The sequence below is a fragment of the Plasmodium brasilianum genome, chromosome 11, assembly GCF_023973825.1.
Source record: "Plasmodium brasilianum strain Bolivian I chromosome 11, whole genome shotgun sequence".
Taxonomy (NCBI): domain Eukaryota; phylum Apicomplexa; class Aconoidasida; order Haemosporida; family Plasmodiidae; genus Plasmodium; species Plasmodium brasilianum.
The window spans coordinates 829449-846931 of record NC_090124.1 but is presented as its reverse complement, the minus strand read 5'-3'; the positions used below and the strand labels follow the sequence as shown (position 1 = coordinate 846931).

General features: G+C 27.2%; 5 protein-coding genes across 5 annotated transcripts; 3 read left to right on the top strand and 2 right to left on the bottom strand.

Moving 5' to 3' along the window:
- Positions 1 to 3298: 3298 nt before the first annotated feature.
- Positions 3299 to 5246, top strand: MKS88_003647 (adenylosuccinate synthetase; the record flags this gene model as incomplete). Its single annotated transcript, XM_067216757.1, has 2 exons — positions 3299 to 4379; positions 5014 to 5246. 2 exons carry the CDS (start codon positions 3299 to 3301, stop codon positions 5244 to 5246), a joined length of 1314 nt encoding a protein of 437 aa, XP_067072459.1.
- Positions 5247 to 6002: 756 nt separating this feature from the next.
- On the bottom strand, positions 6003 to 7365 carry MKS88_003646 (60S ribosomal protein L7-2; the record flags this gene model as incomplete). The annotated part of the gene is made up of 3 exons (XM_067216756.1): positions 6003 to 6419; positions 6709 to 6903; positions 7210 to 7365. The coding sequence occupies 3 exons, from the start codon at positions 7363 to 7365 to the stop codon at positions 6003 to 6005; spliced, it is 768 nt and encodes a 255-aa protein (XP_067072458.1).
- A 2722-nt stretch (positions 7366 to 10087) lies between these two features.
- On the bottom strand, positions 10088 to 11953 carry MKS88_003645 (metacaspase-1; the record flags this gene model as incomplete). The annotated part of the gene is made up of 1 exon (XM_067216755.1): positions 10088 to 11953. One exon carries the CDS (start codon positions 11951 to 11953, stop codon positions 10088 to 10090), a length of 1866 nt encoding a protein of 621 aa, XP_067072457.1.
- Positions 11954 to 12681: 728 nt separating this feature from the next.
- MKS88_003644 (uncharacterized protein) lies at positions 12682 to 12984 on the top strand (the record flags this gene model as incomplete). The annotated part of the gene is made up of 1 exon (XM_067216753.1): positions 12682 to 12984. The coding sequence occupies one exon, from the start codon at positions 12682 to 12684 to the stop codon at positions 12982 to 12984; it is 303 nt and encodes a 100-aa protein (XP_067072456.1).
- An 890-nt stretch (positions 12985 to 13874) lies between these two features.
- Positions 13875 to 16352, top strand: MKS88_003643 (uncharacterized protein; the record flags this gene model as incomplete). The annotated part of the gene is made up of 1 exon (XM_067216752.1): positions 13875 to 16352. One exon carries the CDS (start codon positions 13875 to 13877, stop codon positions 16350 to 16352), a length of 2478 nt encoding a protein of 825 aa, XP_067072455.1.
- Between the last annotated feature and the right edge of the window lie 1131 nt (positions 16353 to 17483).

The window sequence follows — 17483 nt, the reverse complement described above, 5'->3', positions numbered from 1 at the left end:
GCAAAAGTAAACGCAAATATAAATGTAACTTCCAGTAAAGACTTACATGAGAACATAACTTGTAATAAATGTACAAAAAAATTATATTAAATATTGACCTTTTAATTTTAGTCCCCCTATCCCTTTTTTTTAATTTCTTTTTCGTTTCACTTTTTTAATTGTATTTTATTATATTTTAACCATATACAAATATTTGCCTTATCTCTTTTTCAAAAATTTTTACATCATCCTTAAACATGCTTTTGTATCATTTTTTTTTTTTTTTGTGTTATTAGTGTTCACTTGCTTTTATTTTTTTAATTTTTTTAATTTTAAAATTTTTTAATTTTTTTTTAATATTATTTATTTTAAAATTTTTTTTTAATATTTTTAATATTTTTGATTTTTTGATTTTTTTAATTTTTTGATTTTTTGATTTTTTTGATTTTTTGATTTTTTTGATTTTTTGATATTTTTGATTTTTCGATTTTTAGTTTTTATTTTATTTTTAATAGCTATGATGAAAAAAATAATTTTTTTTTATTTCACAAAAAGCATGCAGATAAATGTTTGCCAAGGAAAAGAAAATATTCCAAATGAAAGGGAAAAAGGAAGTATTTGAGGGTAAAATGTACAATTGTATGTATAAACATATAATTGGAAAAATGATGAATTGACGAAATGGCAATGACAAAGTAACAGAATGACAGACAGAATCACAAAATCCAAGTTAATTGCAATTCTTTTAAAAATTAGTATAAGGAAAAGAATTTGAGCAAACGAAAAAAACAGCCTTTAAGGATACCAGAAAAGGGTTGAACAAATATAAATATGTGTAACATACATTAAATATACACATACGTATAAGTATATGATATACATATTTACTGATATACATTAAGACAATATGATGATTTAAAAGTACCCATGGAAATACTCTCAATAAACGGAAAACTAATTATTGTTTATGGAATGGAAAAAAAAAAATATATGTAAAAAAAGAAAAAATTGAAAAAAAATGAGAAAAAAAGAAATTGTTTAGTTCCAAATATCCTGCAAAGGGAATCATGAAGCATTAAAAGCATAAGGGCCTGACATAACCATTTGTGTAAAACTGTAGCATTGTCTGTTTTGTAAAGGAAAAAAAATAAAATAAAATAAAATAATAAAATAATATAGAAAAAATCCTAATTATATTTAAAAATGTAACTCGCAATTTTGCCCATGTTTTTTTTTTTTTGTTTTTTTTTTTTTTTGTTTCATAAATTAAGTTGTAATAAAGCATACAATGCATGCGCATATACACATACATATATATTTATAGTTAAAATATTAGCTATCTTTTTAATAAATTTTAATAAAATTGGCAATAAAAAAAAAAAAAAGGGGTAGTCTCTAATTTATAGCAGTTTTCATCTTGGAAAAAACGAAATTATAAAATTTACTCACGCCACAACGTATAAGCTTAAATTAGTAGTATTATATTTTTGGGGAAAAAAAAAAAGAAAAAAAAAAGGGATAGCTTATTATAAAATAGAAAATAATAAAAATAAAAGGATGACTATGAATAGATATATAATCCTTAATAAATTTAATTATAACTTCAGTGAATATTTATGTATTAAAGTGTTTATTAATTAACCGTTACATAATTTTTAAGAGTATGCACTTAAGCAGTCATCATTTATTCTCCATCAAAAAAAAAAAAAAAAAAAAAGAATTCCAGCAGTTTGAAATGTGTGCACATATAATGTATATATATATATATATATATATATGTATATATGTACATATGCGCATTAGCTATTTTCCATGTTATTTTTCTCCCTTTTTTACCAGCCTTTGCGCGTAGTGATAAAAAAAAAAAAAAGAAAAAAAAAAAGTATTTCTTAAAAATTGACCTTAAACTTAAAAATAATAAGTGTAAATATGTAGAAGAGCATTTTTTAAAATTTATATTATTAAAAATATTAAACATTTAAAAAGTAATTTCTTTCACACTTTTAGCTTCACCGAGCCCGACTTTCTTGTTTCTTTTCTACGCACCAATTACCTTATCCGTTTTATGGCTTACTGAAAATTATTATTTCTCATATTATCACTATTCTCATTTTATCTAGATCTAAAAATATGTACTATTTAAATACCTTACAGTATAACTCAAAATCATATTCTTTTTCTTAATTATTTATTCATTCGTATGTTCATATATACATACATCCTACATACATACATAAATACATAAATACATTCATACATACATACATACATACATACATACATACATACATACATACATACATACATACATACATACATACATACATACATACATACATACATACATACATACATACATACATACATACACACATACATACATACATACATACATACATACATACATACATACATACATACATACATACATACATACATACATACATACATACATACATACATACATACATACATACATACATACATACATACATACATACATACATTTATTCTTTCGTCTCTTATGGCTATTATTTTAAAATAAGATACGATCATCATATCTATGTACTTCTATGTTTAACTATATCTATATATATACATATTTACCTAAATGTGAAGGAAACAGCGGCTTAAATTAGTTTTAATTTTTTTTTTTTTTCATAAATTTTTCTGCACTCATCAAAATTAACCCTATATTATAGTAAAATATATAGGGGGGGAAATTTTTTTTTTTTTTTTTTAAATCTGTATTTTTTTAATTGATAACATATCGAAAAAAAAAAAAGCATAAAGAAGGAATAGATGCCTATGCATGTATATACGCAAATGAGTACATATATATATATATATATATGCATGTTCATGTTCATGTACATGTACATGTACATGTTTGCAGTATAGCTACAAAATTAGGCGCATTTTCTACATCACAATGCTGACTTAATAACACCATAAAAGATTGAAAGAACTACTAGAGAAACTAAAAATTTTTATTTAATTTTATTAACTTTTAGGAAACATTGATATAAAATTATAAACTTCACCTCCCTCATGCTTGCTTCTAACTTTTCTCGGATAGAGGGCCGTTATCTCTTTTTTTTTTTTTATGAAACCTTTTCCAGACCATATTTGTGCGCATATATTTGTACATACCTAACTCTATATACGGTCACCCGTCTATCCAACAATCCGTCCGTTTGTACGCATATATATATAAACCCGCTTCTCTCTCTCTCTATATATAAGCTCACTTCTCTTTATATAAACATAGCAGTTCCCCCAGGTTTGTGTGCAGGCAAGAGCGAGCCCCGTCCGAAAAATGAATATATTCGAGCACAACATAACAAATGTTGATAAGGGAAACGTGGTGGCAATATTAGGAGCTCAATGGGGAGATGAAGGGAAGGGTAAAATTATCGACATTTTATCAAAACATTCAGATATTACATGCAGATTTAATGGTGGTGCAAATGCTGGACATACTATATCAGTTAATGATAAGAAGTATGCATTACATTTATTACCATGTGGTGTGTTATATGATAATAATATAAGTGTATTAGGTAATGGTATGGTAATACATGTAAAGTCTTTAATAAATGAGATAAAATCAGTAGGAGGAAATATATTAGATAGGTTATACTTATCTAACAAATCCCATATCTTATTTGATATACACCAAATAATAGATGCTATTCAAGAAAGTAAAAAATTAAAAGAAGGAAAACAATTAGGTACCACAAAAAGGGGAATAGGTCCATGTTATTCTACTAAAGTATCAAGAATAGGTATAAGATTAGGAGCTCTTAAAAATTTTGAAAATTTTAAAAAGATGTACATAAAATTAGTGGACCATTTAATGAATTTATATAATATTACTGATTATAATAAAGAAGAAGAATTAACCCTATTTTATAATTATCATCTTATGTTAAAAGATAGAATAATAGATGTAATTTCATTTATGAATAAAAATATACAATGTAAGAAAAAGGTATTAATTGAAGGAGCAAATGCAGCTATGTTAGATATTGATTTTGGTACATATCCATATGTAACAAGTAGCAGCACAACAGTCGGGGGAATATTTTGCGGTCTTGGAATACACCATAAGAAATTGAATGTAGTTATAGGAGTTGTAAAAAGTTATTTAACAAGAGTTGGATGTGGTCCCTTTTTAACAGAATTAAATAATGAAACAGGAATATATTTAAGGGAAAAGGGTTTTGAATATGGGACTACTACCAAAAGGCCAAGAAGGTGTGGGTGGTTAGATATTCCTATGTTGTTATATGTCAAATGTATTAATAGTATTGATATAATTAACTTAACAAAGCTGGATGTTCTCTCTGGGTTGAAGGAAATTTATCTTTGCGTTAATTATAAGAATAAAACTACAGGTATGTCTGGAGCATCGGGGGAAATGATGAAGAGAATGGAAACTATGTAAATTGAGTGCAAATGAAGGGGAAAAAGACGCTTTTATGATAGAAGCTTCCTCCACGTTGTTTATGTGCATTTCATTATTTTTATTTTTTTATTTTTTTTTTTTAAATGACCAGTTGTGTTCATTTTATTACCAGGGAAGTAGTTTTCCAGTAGTTACATGACTGCGACCGTGCTCGAATGTGATGATTTTGTGAATTAATTAAAACTTGTGTATTTTGTTTAATCGCAGTATTTTGCAATATTTTATTTGTTATTTGTTTATTGTGCTACTATTATTTTATATTTTGTTATCTCATTATTTCTTTTTTTTTTTATATATCCTTATTTTTCTTTTTTTATATATATATCCTTATTTTTCTTTTTTTATATATATATCCTTATTTTTTCTTTTTTTTTTATATATCCATATTTTTTCTTTTTTTATATATATATCCTTATTTTTTCTTTTTTATTTTATATAACCATATTTTTTCTTTTTTTATATATATATCCATATTTTTTCTTTTTTTTTTTATATATCCATATTTTTTGTTTTTTTATATTTCATTGTTAATAGCTCAAATTTGTATTTCTTTTTTTTAACAGGTGAATTACTGGAGAAGGGCTGCTATCCCGTTGATGAGAATGCGACAGAAGAGTATGAACCGGTGTATGAAAAATTTGAAGGATGGGAAGAGGACATAACAAATTGCAAAGAGTTTGACGAATTACCTGACAATGCAAGGAAATACGTTATGGCAATAGAAAAATATGTAAATACACCAATCGTATGGATTGGTGTAGGTCCCAATAGAAGAAACACGATTACGAAGAAATGAATAAGCGTTAAGCATATATAAGCAGCAGTAGTACTCATGAATAAATTACGAAGAACTGAATAAGCGCCAAGTGTATATATATATACATATATGAAAATATGTATATATAGCAGCCTATGGTTATGAGGAGCTGCAGCAGTGTAGCAGTACTCAAATGTCAAGGAAGCCAACGAACAGGACGATAATAAAAAGAAGGTAATGTTATATATGACCGTTATATGTATATTTTATTTTTTACATTAACTGTACATGCATTTTTGTGTGTTAAAATGTGTACGAAAGTGCAATATTATATTTTGCACTTTTTTTTTTATTAGTGCGGGGAATTATATACATACATATATATATACATAAGTATATGTATATATACATTTGAGCGAATATTATGTGAATTTCTTTTTTCCCGTTTTAACGTTTAACGTATAACGTTTGGCGTGATATATATTTAATTTTATTCCTTTTTCCCTTTTTTTTTTTTTTTTAGTGTTATTATTTACAATAAAAATTGGTTATAAAAGAAAAAAAAAAAAAAAAAAAAATTTTATATGTCAAACGATAAAAAAATGAAAATACAAACCAAAATTTTCAATGAAAGGCAGTTTGCCCAGCTAATTAGCAGTTGCGCATAACATATACGTATGTACAGATATAATTCCATGTACATGTGCATATATATATATATATATATATATTATATATATATATATATTAGTCCACACTGCACACCTATTTACCCACGACACGTATGCTTAAATTTCAAATTATTTTTTCCAGTATTTCGTTAATTTCGTCTTTCATAAAACCTGCAAACTCACTTTTAAATTGCAAAAAATCAAATGTAATTTCAGAATTTAAGAAGGAAAAATCAAAAGGAATAACATGATTCTTCAAAATAATATCTACATTCTCTTTACATTCAAAAATGTATTCACAAAAGGACGGAAATGAATAAATTCCTTCTTTTCGAAATAATTTTTCAATAGTTTTATTTGAATCACATCTTTTTATTTCATCTCCATCTTTTAAGAAAAGTCTTTTTTCCATTAAATTATAAAAGTTATATTTTTTTATGTACCCATAACATACATAAGACTTTACAAGAAACAAGTTTTGCATATTCTGTTTATTATTAAGTAATAACACACCATTAAATTTTTTGTTTAATCTTAACTCCTACGGGGAAAGAGGAAAATAAAAATTGCATGGAAGATCATGCAAAGCGCACGGACGTAGATACATATACACACATATGCAATGCATACATTTCACATTTTAAATTCACTGTGTGCAAAAATACTGTACTCGATTGCTGAAATTAATATATTTTTTTTTTTTTTTTTTTCTCAAAAAGATGATAAAATGAAAGCCATCTCTCATAGAAACATATGGTCGCTTTTTTTTTTTTTTTTTGCAATTTTTATGATCTCTTTTAGGATAAAATTTTAAGATAAAAATTAGCTACCTGGAGAATTTGATTCGGGGCTGCGTAAATACATTCAACTTTATTTCTTATTGCAAAAATGCATTGTCCTTGCTCATCAAAATTTTGACTTTTCACTTGTTTTCGTAATCTATGAAACTCCTTTTTCTGATTTTCCAATTTCTTTGCATATTCTTTTTTTTTATAGAATGTGTTTAATTTTTTTTTTTTAACTATCTGTTAACGGGGGAAAGGAAGTGTAAAAAAAAAAAAAAAAAAAGGATATACAAAATCATGCATGTTGTAGTCACATAGCTTTATCTACATTTATAAATGTTCACATATATACACATTAATACACATGTACTAAAATGTACGTACGTACATACGTTCGTTTATGGAATATACATTCGAATGTTTCATGAGCATTAATGAATTGTGGAATGTTCAATTTGGAATTTTTCATTATCAAAAAGTTAATGAATTTTAAATCTTCCTTTAAAATATTTTTATTTTTTAATATTCAAAATATATCTCCCTTACTTTTACATCTTCATCTCCGGTGTTATTTTGTAGGAGTACTCTGTGTTCATCCTTAAATTTAACTTTCTTAATTCTTCTAAATTTTACCAATTTCTTTTTATTATTATTTCCAGTTTTATTTTTTTTTGAATCCTTGCTTTCTTTCTTTTTATGCATTTTATTTTAATTTGTTTTTTAAATTTGAAAAATTATTAACAATATTGTATGACTCAAAAATGGGCATAAAATGAAAAAGCAAAAAAAGCAAGAAATTTTTGCTTCTTGAATGAAATGTTAATTTGTAAAAACGAAATGAAGCAGAAGAAAGAAATTCATTCATAATATTAGGCATTAGAAATACTCCTAAGAGAGTTCATCAAACATGGAGGAAAAAAAAAAAAAGAAATACATGAACGTGCTTAATACATGTAAATATATCAAAATACATTATATAAATATATGCCTTCAGTACACAGGAAAACATGATAATATTTTACAATATGATACAACATATAATAATTCAATATGAAAGACTGTTTAAAAAAGTAATAATGAGTTGCGCTTTATTTTAATACAAGAAATACTGTAATAGTATGTATATAAGATATATAATGAAAAAGCATTGTTCATGTATATATACATATATAAACACAACTGTATAAACAGAAAAAAAATGATGAAAATGTCGTTTTTTAATTTCTGTATTAATTTTTTTTTTTTTTTTTCTTTTCCAATAAAATATAAGAGAAAAAATTAGGGTATATCAAAAAGTTTGGAAGGAAAAAAAAAAAAAAAAAAAAAAACCCATTATGTATTTATATATTTTCCTTCCATGCAGATATATTCCATACGTACCATTTTTGTGTATTCACGTATATGTACCATTTTTATTGTTTTTTTTATTTTTTACATATGCTTATACTGCTCTATTATTTATCATCCTTTCTTTGGTTATAGCAATGTTTTCTCCGCTGATTACTCGGTTTATCATTTTGCGGATAATATCGCTTGCTTTTGCTTCTACCTCATCTTCACATATATTTAATGCTCTAATGGTTGTATTTGGGTTCATGCTAAGTTTTCATTACTCGAAAGATGTCCCTTTTTTGTTTTTAAGTCATTTTATTTGGTTTTATATTTCCGGAAATTTTTGCATCAACAGTTGAACCTTGCAACCTGTTTTGCTTCATCCTTTTAAGTAGTGAAGCACCTTTTTTTTCATAAATCATTTTGAATTCAGAATATTAACATATGGCATTGATCATAAAGATCGTTCTGTTTATGGAAAGGAGTTATTTAATATTGTTTATGTATTTTTGCATCATTTTGTAAATAGATATTTTGTCAAATATCAACGGATGAGTATTTTTTATTTTTTATGAATATATATTATAATAAATTAGAAATATTATAAAGGCAATAAACTATTTTTGATCTTTTTCTTTTTTTACTACTTAATTCGGTCTTTCCATTTATTTTACTTTTCTTTTATAATATCATTTGTATTGGTATAATTATAAGTAACTTTTTTACTTTTTTTTTTAAATAGCTATTTAGCCATAATTCAAAAATTATTTTCTCCACATTTTCTCCTGTCTTGCAAGGTAAAAATAAAATAAAAATAAAAATAAAATTTCCAAAACAAGTTTATTATTTAAGAAAAGAACTTTAAATCTACACTCTAGTTTTATATGATGTAAAAAATATATAGTGATCTAATGAGGCTAATTTTTCTCCTTCAAGGAGCAGCTTAAAGATCATTGCATATATGTCCTTTCACTTGTAAATACCTGCACACGCAAGAAAAGTCTACACATGGGGTTACTGTGTAGTTATGCAATTGATTACTATACAAATGGTTTTCTTAAAAATGAAGAAAAAGTTTCTAAGCTCAAGGAGAACAAATGCAAAAAATAAAAAAAAAATTATTAAGAAGTCAGGTATTTTTTCTTTTGAAGGAACGGATACATAATATATTTTTACATTTATGTATATTTCTTAACCATAACATATGTTACATGTGAACATTAATAGAAGGACAATAAACTTTTATGAAGACAGGGAAACAATAAAAAACTTCCTCACTTAAACCTTTGTGAATAAGGCATTTTTTCTGTTTTTTTCCCTTTCCCCGTTAAATAATAAGCGCGTGTTATTGATTTCTTTTTCCTTTTTTTTTTAAAACTAGATAACTACGTCTATGAGTGTCTACACACACATACTTACTGCTAAAAGGGGAAACAGGCTATAATTAAGTCTATTAACTGCTATACGGATTAGACGGAAAATACAACTGATCAGCTGTATCGACAAAATATTTTGCATTCTAGTATAAACTTACGTTTATGTAAAATCAGTAGCAATCTATTTTTTACTGTTCCTTCGAATTCGAGATTTTGAAAACAGCAGGGTGAAAAATAAATGAATGAACAAATAAATAAGCCAAAAAATAGAAATAAAAAAAAAAAAAAATGAAATACCTTCAAGATGTGCTACATGTGCAATACTTGCAAAACATGCAAAACAGTTATACCCAAACTAATCTTTAATTCTTAAATAAAATATAATGAAATAATGCAAAAATTGAATGAAGACACAATATAGACTTCTTTTTTTTTTTCCCATAATTATTCACAATAACATATAAAATTGCACCTTAACTGAAACAAAGGTAGATGGGTAGATGGAACAAATATATGCGCATGAAAAGGGGGTGCTCAGCTTTAATAAAAGGGGGGGGGAAAAAAAAAAAAAAAAAAGTAAATAAATAAATAAATAAAACTAATTAATTAATTAAACAAAAAGGAAGACAAACTGGCATACATACACACGTATATAGATACAAACGAACACATGAATAACTACCCACTTTTAACTAATATGCGGCACTTAATTTTTTTCAGAACAGCTCGAATAAATCCTGGTACTTTTTTTTTTTTTTTTTTTTTTTCTTCTTTAAATTATGTTCGTTAATTATTTGGCCTAGCTTTTCATTTCTATTTTTGAGAACATGTTCAAAGTCGAAAACTCTGTCTAAGTTAAATTTTTGTGAAGCCATGAAGGTAACAGTTTGCTTTCGATAAGTTTTTATATAACTATTTATACTATTTAGTAAATGTTCATAAGAAGGCGAAATAATGTTTGTAGGGCTTAGAATATGTATTATTGCAGTAACCATAGATCCCCCTGGGGCATTGCGTCCGTTATCTATTTCATAGGAGAAATCATTATCTTTGCAACCACTTAATTGACTAACATCACATACAACGTGAAAAGGGTTTTTTACTTCTTTCCATTTTCTTGATTTCATTTTATATTTATAAGCTAGATCTATACTACTTCCAGAATTACAACAGTCCATTACAGCTATTAACTTAACTCCATTATTTAAAGGTTGTATTAAGTGTTTATGTAACTCGTCATCAATTATATGTCCTTCCGTTTTATAGTCAGATGGTAGTATTGTTTCATTATATCCATCTTCTTCTATATATGAAAGATCTTTTTGTTGTGATCCATGCCCTGAATAAAGAAAAAACAAAATATCCCCAGCTTTGTTTTCTTTAGTAAGCCATGTAATGGCAGATAAAATATTCCTTCTAGTTGGTCTATAATTCGGATCATTTTCATTATCTATTAATCTTACAATATTCATTGAGGAATCATAGAAATTATATTTCGAAACTAGTAAATTTTTCATTCTTACTGTGTCGTTGGTACATCCTTTCAATTCGTCCTTCGAGCCGTAGTAATTTATACCTATCAACAATGCCTTTTTCTTATTTCCTGAAGAAAAATATAAAATCTGTTCTACGTATGGTGAGGGTGAACAGTTATACATATATCCCTGATGAAACGTAGACACGTACGAATTGGTATTCCCCAATTGGGCATTATCGTTCTCTTTCCGCGGGAAATGAGCACTCATGGTGTTATTATTATTAGCAGCATAGTTATTACTATTACGATCAATGTTATACATAATACTGCTACTGTTTGCGGCATCTTGCACACGGTTGAGAGTTGGGTAAGCGCTACTACTACCCGTTAAAATCATACTACTATTGTTACAACTGTTATCTGTTCCACAAATGTAATGAGTATTGCGCGTATCTAACGGAGCACTTAACAGAGTCGCATGAGTAGGAAACCTGCTCCTTTGTTCGCTATGTGGAAATGCATAATTTTGTTCAATCTTTGGTATATCCTTTTGAAATGTAAAGTTGTTGTAAGTATTTAGAGGTAAAGACATATCATTTATAGCAATATTATCGGGAAAATTATGTTTCTTCTTTTGTAGCTGCATAATAACATCCTCTTCATTCTTGTATGTCAATATAGCTTGTCTTATTTCATTATCTGTTCTGTTATAACATATTTCTTTTATATTAAAAAAAATTATATCATTTTCACTTCTCACTATATTCAAGGATAGTTCTAATGTGCAATTTTTTAAAATATTAATTAGTTTTATTTTTTCTTTTATTATTCTTTCCTTTGTAATAAATTCGAGGGAAAAAAACGTGTAAGCGACTTTTCTATTTATTATAGCATTACTCCAAACTTCGACTGACAGTATTTCATTTTTTTCATCTCCTACTGATTCAACTGGTAGTAAGAAGCTCTTATTAAATAAGTAAAACCCATCTCTTAATGTTGTAGTCTTATATTTTTTATTCCTCCAGTATATTTTTACATAATAAGCAGAGCCGTCTTCCTCCTTCAGCTCTGACAGCTCGAAAATTTTCAAGTATATGCTTTTCATTTATGTGGGCAGGGGTAAGTTCCCCAACTGCTAAAACGGCTAAAATGGCTAAAACGTCTAAAATGGCTAAAACGGCTAAAACGGCTAAAACGGCTAAAAATGATAAGCTCTTACGTTATTGGGGAATTAACTTTCTCTACTTATACAGTTGCTAAAGAGTTGGTAATGAAACAAAAAATTCGACCGGGTGCACATATATATATATATGTACATATATATATATAACGAGGAAAAAGCCAAAGTGGGCTTTAAAAAAAAAAAAAAGAAGAGTTCAAACAAAGCACATATACACGTGTTACGTTTATATACGTTTAGGTATGTATGTTTGCACGAATGAAATTATGTGTATGCGCGTGTACAAGTTTGTACATTTGCTCATATAAGCGAACTTGCTTGTATAGTTGTACATATATTAACTTTTATGACAAGCCTTAACCGCCTGTCCAATTAACGCATAACGAAATGCATTGTCCCGTGTGCAATTTGTGTAATATTAATTAATCCCTATTTCTGTTGCTCATGTACTATTTTTTCAGTTTTACAAATTTTTCGAAATACACTACAATTTTGATAAAAATATACAAATGGGTAAAAGAAAATAAAAATAATGAAAGTCAAACAGTTGGTTTTGAAAATGAAATGTCATATGTGGAAAGATATGTTTACAAAAAAAAAAAAAGGAAAAACAGAAAAGAAAAGAATGAAAGAACGTATGAATAAAAGAAAGTATGAATGAAAGTATGAATGAAAGTATGAATGAAAGTATGAGTGAAAGTATGAATGAAAGTATGAATGAAAGTATGAGTGAAAGTATGAATGAAAGTATGAATGAAAGTATGAGTGAAAGAATGCATGAGAGAAGAATAAATGAAGATGGAAGAAGGACGGTGGACATACGACGAAGGAATTACGAAGAAGTACGAAGAACAAACGAATTACTAAAAAGCAACAAACAATGGAAAAAATGGGGAAATTATCATAATAAAAAAGGAAAAAAAAAATTTCAAGTAAACAATGAAAAAATAAAATGAAAATGAAAATATATGTACATACGTACGTTCATAGTACATATGGGACAAAAAAAAAAAAAAAAAAAAAAAAAAATTTAGCCTAACGTGCATGCTCAGTATGCCCTTTTTAAAGGTGCAAAAAGTTATGCCTTCAGAGTAGTGTGCTTAAATTATTTCCCTTCAGGAATGGAAATTACACATAATTATTTTTTAAGAGGAGTTACTAAAAAAGAAAAAAAAATGTTAGCGGTAGTAGTATGGGAAAAATTGTACATTGTATACATATGAAATAGAAATATTTTTTTTTTTTTTTTTTTTTTTTTTTTTTGCATAATAAAAATAAATATAAATATAAAAATAGCATTTCTCTATGTACATACCATATTTTGGACTAATATAAAATTGGAAATGTAAAATAGGGTCTTATTCAATTATATTAACGTGTAACTACAGGTTTGAAATGACAGTGTATAATGTCGTTTATTCGTTATACCGCCACTACTGTTATTCCTATTATTACTTCCATTATTATTACTATATTGTTACTATTATCCTTATCGTTACGCTTGTTTATGCATTTTTTTCGACATGATTTACGAATAACGTGTATGTACTGAAATGCTTCCGCAATTATTCGCTCTTTTATGCGCTTGTTTATTCTCTAGTGTATTCCCTCGTTTATTCACTCGTTTGTTGGCTCGTTTATTCGTTCATTTATTTATTTAATTTCCTACTAATTCGAACTAATGTACATTTAACTTCCACTTTTTTTTTTGTATTGTTTTTATGTTTTCGTTCTTTCCTTTCCCCTCCTCACCCTTTCTCCCGATTTGGTATAAAACTTTTGGTAATTTCGAAATTTTTTTTTTTTTTTTTTTTTTTCTGTTATGCTGTGATAAAGTGATGACAAGATGGAGGAAAATATTAAGGAACTAATAAAAAAAGAAAAAGAAAGGAGAAGATTATTGAGAGAAGAAAAAAATAAAAAGAAAGAGAGTGAAAAGCAAAATGAACATAGAGCAACTAACCTTAATTTAAAAATTAATAAAACATTTCCCGGAAAGGATAGCGGAAGGGATTGTGGAAAGGACTACAGAAAGGATAGCGAAAGAAATCATTCCAAGGATAGTACGCATAAAAGCCTCCTTTTGAATATTCAAAAAAATTATGAACGCAGACTGAACGATGACAACTGCAAGGTGGTAGAAGAAAAAATAAAGGGCATTACGGTAACAGGTAATGAGCGTAGCAGTAAGAGAAGTGGAATTGGTAGTAGTAAAAGAAGTGGAAACGGTAGCAGCAGCAGAAACAGCAGCAGAAATAGCAGCCGTAGCAGTATTGGCACAAGTCGGTTGAAGAGGAATTGCAATAAGGATGATAATAATAATAATTATAGTAATAATAGTAATAGTAATAATAATAGTAATGATAATTGTAATGATAATTGTAATGATAACAGTAATGATAACAGCAATGATAACAGCAATGATAACAGTAATGATAACAGTAATGATAACAGCAATGATAACAGTAATGATAACAGCAATGATAACAGTAATGATAACAGTAATGATAACAGCAATGATAACAGTAATGATAACAGTAATGATAACAGTAATGATAACAGTAATAGTAAAAATAATAAAGGAACGGGAATCCTTAAAAGAGTGCGCATCAGTGAACCCACAGCACCAATGAATAGACTAAATAAGAATAAGAATTTGAACGACGCCTTTATGCAATATAGTAATAATAACAAGGGAGAAAATATTGATGTTTTTGATAGTACCAATAATGATGAGGAAGAAGGGTGTTACAAAAAATTTCATAATAAAGATTTACCTGCAGACTTTTTCGATCAACTAATTATTAAAAATGATATTAACAACAACGAAATGAATAACCAAAAGGTAAATTTAGAAGAGATAAAAAAAGATAATAAAGGTGGAGTAGTAAAAGAAAACAATATTGTAAATTTTGGTAATGATGCCCATTTTGATAGAAGCATACAAATGTGTTTACCTGAAGATGAATCGGCATCATATCATAATACTTATGGTAATAATCCTATGGATCATGAGAAAGGAAACAATAAATGGGGTACCAACGAGAATATTTTAGAAGAAAAAAATGAACATAATATGGAAATAGTTGAAATGTATGAAATAATTGAACAGACATCTGATAATTTAGATTTGGGAGGAGGAAATGAAGATTTTTTTAGGAAATTAAAAAGGAAAAGAAAAAAACGTAAAAATGGGATAAATAGATCGAAGGGGAAAGAAAAAGATAATAAGGAAAACAATGATGAAGGAAGTACTGACCACAATGACGGTGGGCGTAATGATAGCAGTACTGGCGGACGTAGTAATAGCAGTGCTGGCGGACGTAGTGATAGCAGTGCTGGCGGACGTAGTGATAACAATGATGATGAGGAGTTGAGAACATGGGGTAGAAGGAACAGAGGCAAGGATGACACACAAAACAACGATAGCATAATGAAACTGTTTAACAACAACTTAGATGATGTAACGCACTATAAACCGATAGACACAGCATATTATGAAGAACTGGAATATTTGCATAAAATGCTAATAGAAAAGAAAAAATATATTTTAGGCGATATGTATGATGAGATGAATGAGCAAAAGGAGGATGAGGATGTGGAAGTACTAGACGAATTAAATGAGTTTCGAAAAAAAAAAAAAATTAACGACAGTGGTATGGAGTACGGAGGGCATAGAGATCATGTAGAGTATGGAGGATATAGTGGATATAATAGCATGTATGGCGGGCATAACAAACCCGACAAACATGAAGAAAATAGTTCCAACTTTAATGTTGAGGAAATTTACGAGTTATTAAAGTTAAAGAAAGGACAACATGGAAACGATTACACCCAAAGCATTGTTGCAGATAGAACAAGGGAACAACAGGACGATGAGAATAGAACAAAAAACGAGCAACATAAAAATATACCCGTGGGTTTTTTTGATGATAAAGAAAAAGATATTCTTGTGAGAGAAAACATTTCGTTATCAAAAATAAATCAAAAAATAATAGAAATAAAAAAACAAAAAAAGAAATTTTTATTGGCATATAAAAATACGGAAAATATTTATGAAGAAACAAAAAACAATTACATCGATTATTTGTATGATGACAAATTTGATAACAAAGAGCAAATTCTTAATGATATAAAAAACAAAACTATAAATTTAGACCATTTCAAGAAAGAAATTGACAAACGAATGAAAGGAATAGCTCCAAAAAAAAAAAAAAATAAAAATAAAAATAAAAATAAAAATAAAAATCAAAAGGAAAATAATTACCAACATTATGATATTCACGGAGGGATTTGTGACTGGAGAAGGAAAAGCTTCTTTTAGTGCAGCGCACTGATGTTATTCAATGGGGGTAATAAACAAAAGGGATGAAAATAAAATTGTATCAAATTTTGCCAGTCGAAGGTTTATGGAAAAAGGATAACCCGTTAACTTTTACCATTACATATAAAAAATGTGTACGAAAATATAATGGTGAAGAGTGGTAAATGGCAAGGAAACTGTGTTTCCAATTTTTGAGCTTTCCTGCTACTTGAGTCCAAGTAAAAAGAAATGTAAGAAATGAATTTTGTATTAAACAGATATATATTTTATTTGAATGCATTTGTAAATACCCACAATAATAGCATATATATATATATTTATATATACGTGAATACATGTTATAGATGAATATACACACATATTTACGAATACAAAAGTACATAAATATATATGACCAAACAAAAACAAAAACAAAAACAAACCCAAGACGTATATGTCAAAGTGGACGAACGTAATCATAAATTAAAAAATTTTGTTGTTTTGTTTTATATCCAAAAAAATTGGTACCCCATTTCTACACACATTACACTGTAGCACCTTGTATGTCTTGACTATTTGAAAAATTTCCTTCATTTTTAGGAAAATTGTTTTTTGTTCTTTTTACGCTTAGATTTTAAGCCCTTTTTTTTTCTTTTTATTATATACATTTTATTATTTCTCATATTCTTCTCCATTTAGTGATACTTTATTTGTTTAAAAAAAATAATGATATTTCATTTTGGAATTTATGTACAGGCAAGGTGAAAAAAGAAAACAGAAAAAAAAAAAAAAAAAAAAAGTGTGTCGCCCTTGCCCAGTTTTATCTCTCTTCTATGCACACGCACATATACACAAGTGCAAATTTATTTGTATAATCTTTTTTTTTTTTTGTCTTTCTATTTTATCACATTTTATTTTATCGTGTTATATAATGTTACATCGTATTTTATTTTTCCATCTTATCCTATTTATTTATTTATATATTTATTTATTTATTTATTTATTTATTTTTGTTTTGTTTTGTTTTGTTTTTTTTTGCCTCTTGCTCGTTTTCGAATTGTATGTACTCGAACAAATATTCCTCATTGTCCTATTCGTATAGGGCTCTATTGAATTTACTTCTTTTGCTTTGTTAACTTCATCTTTTTTCAC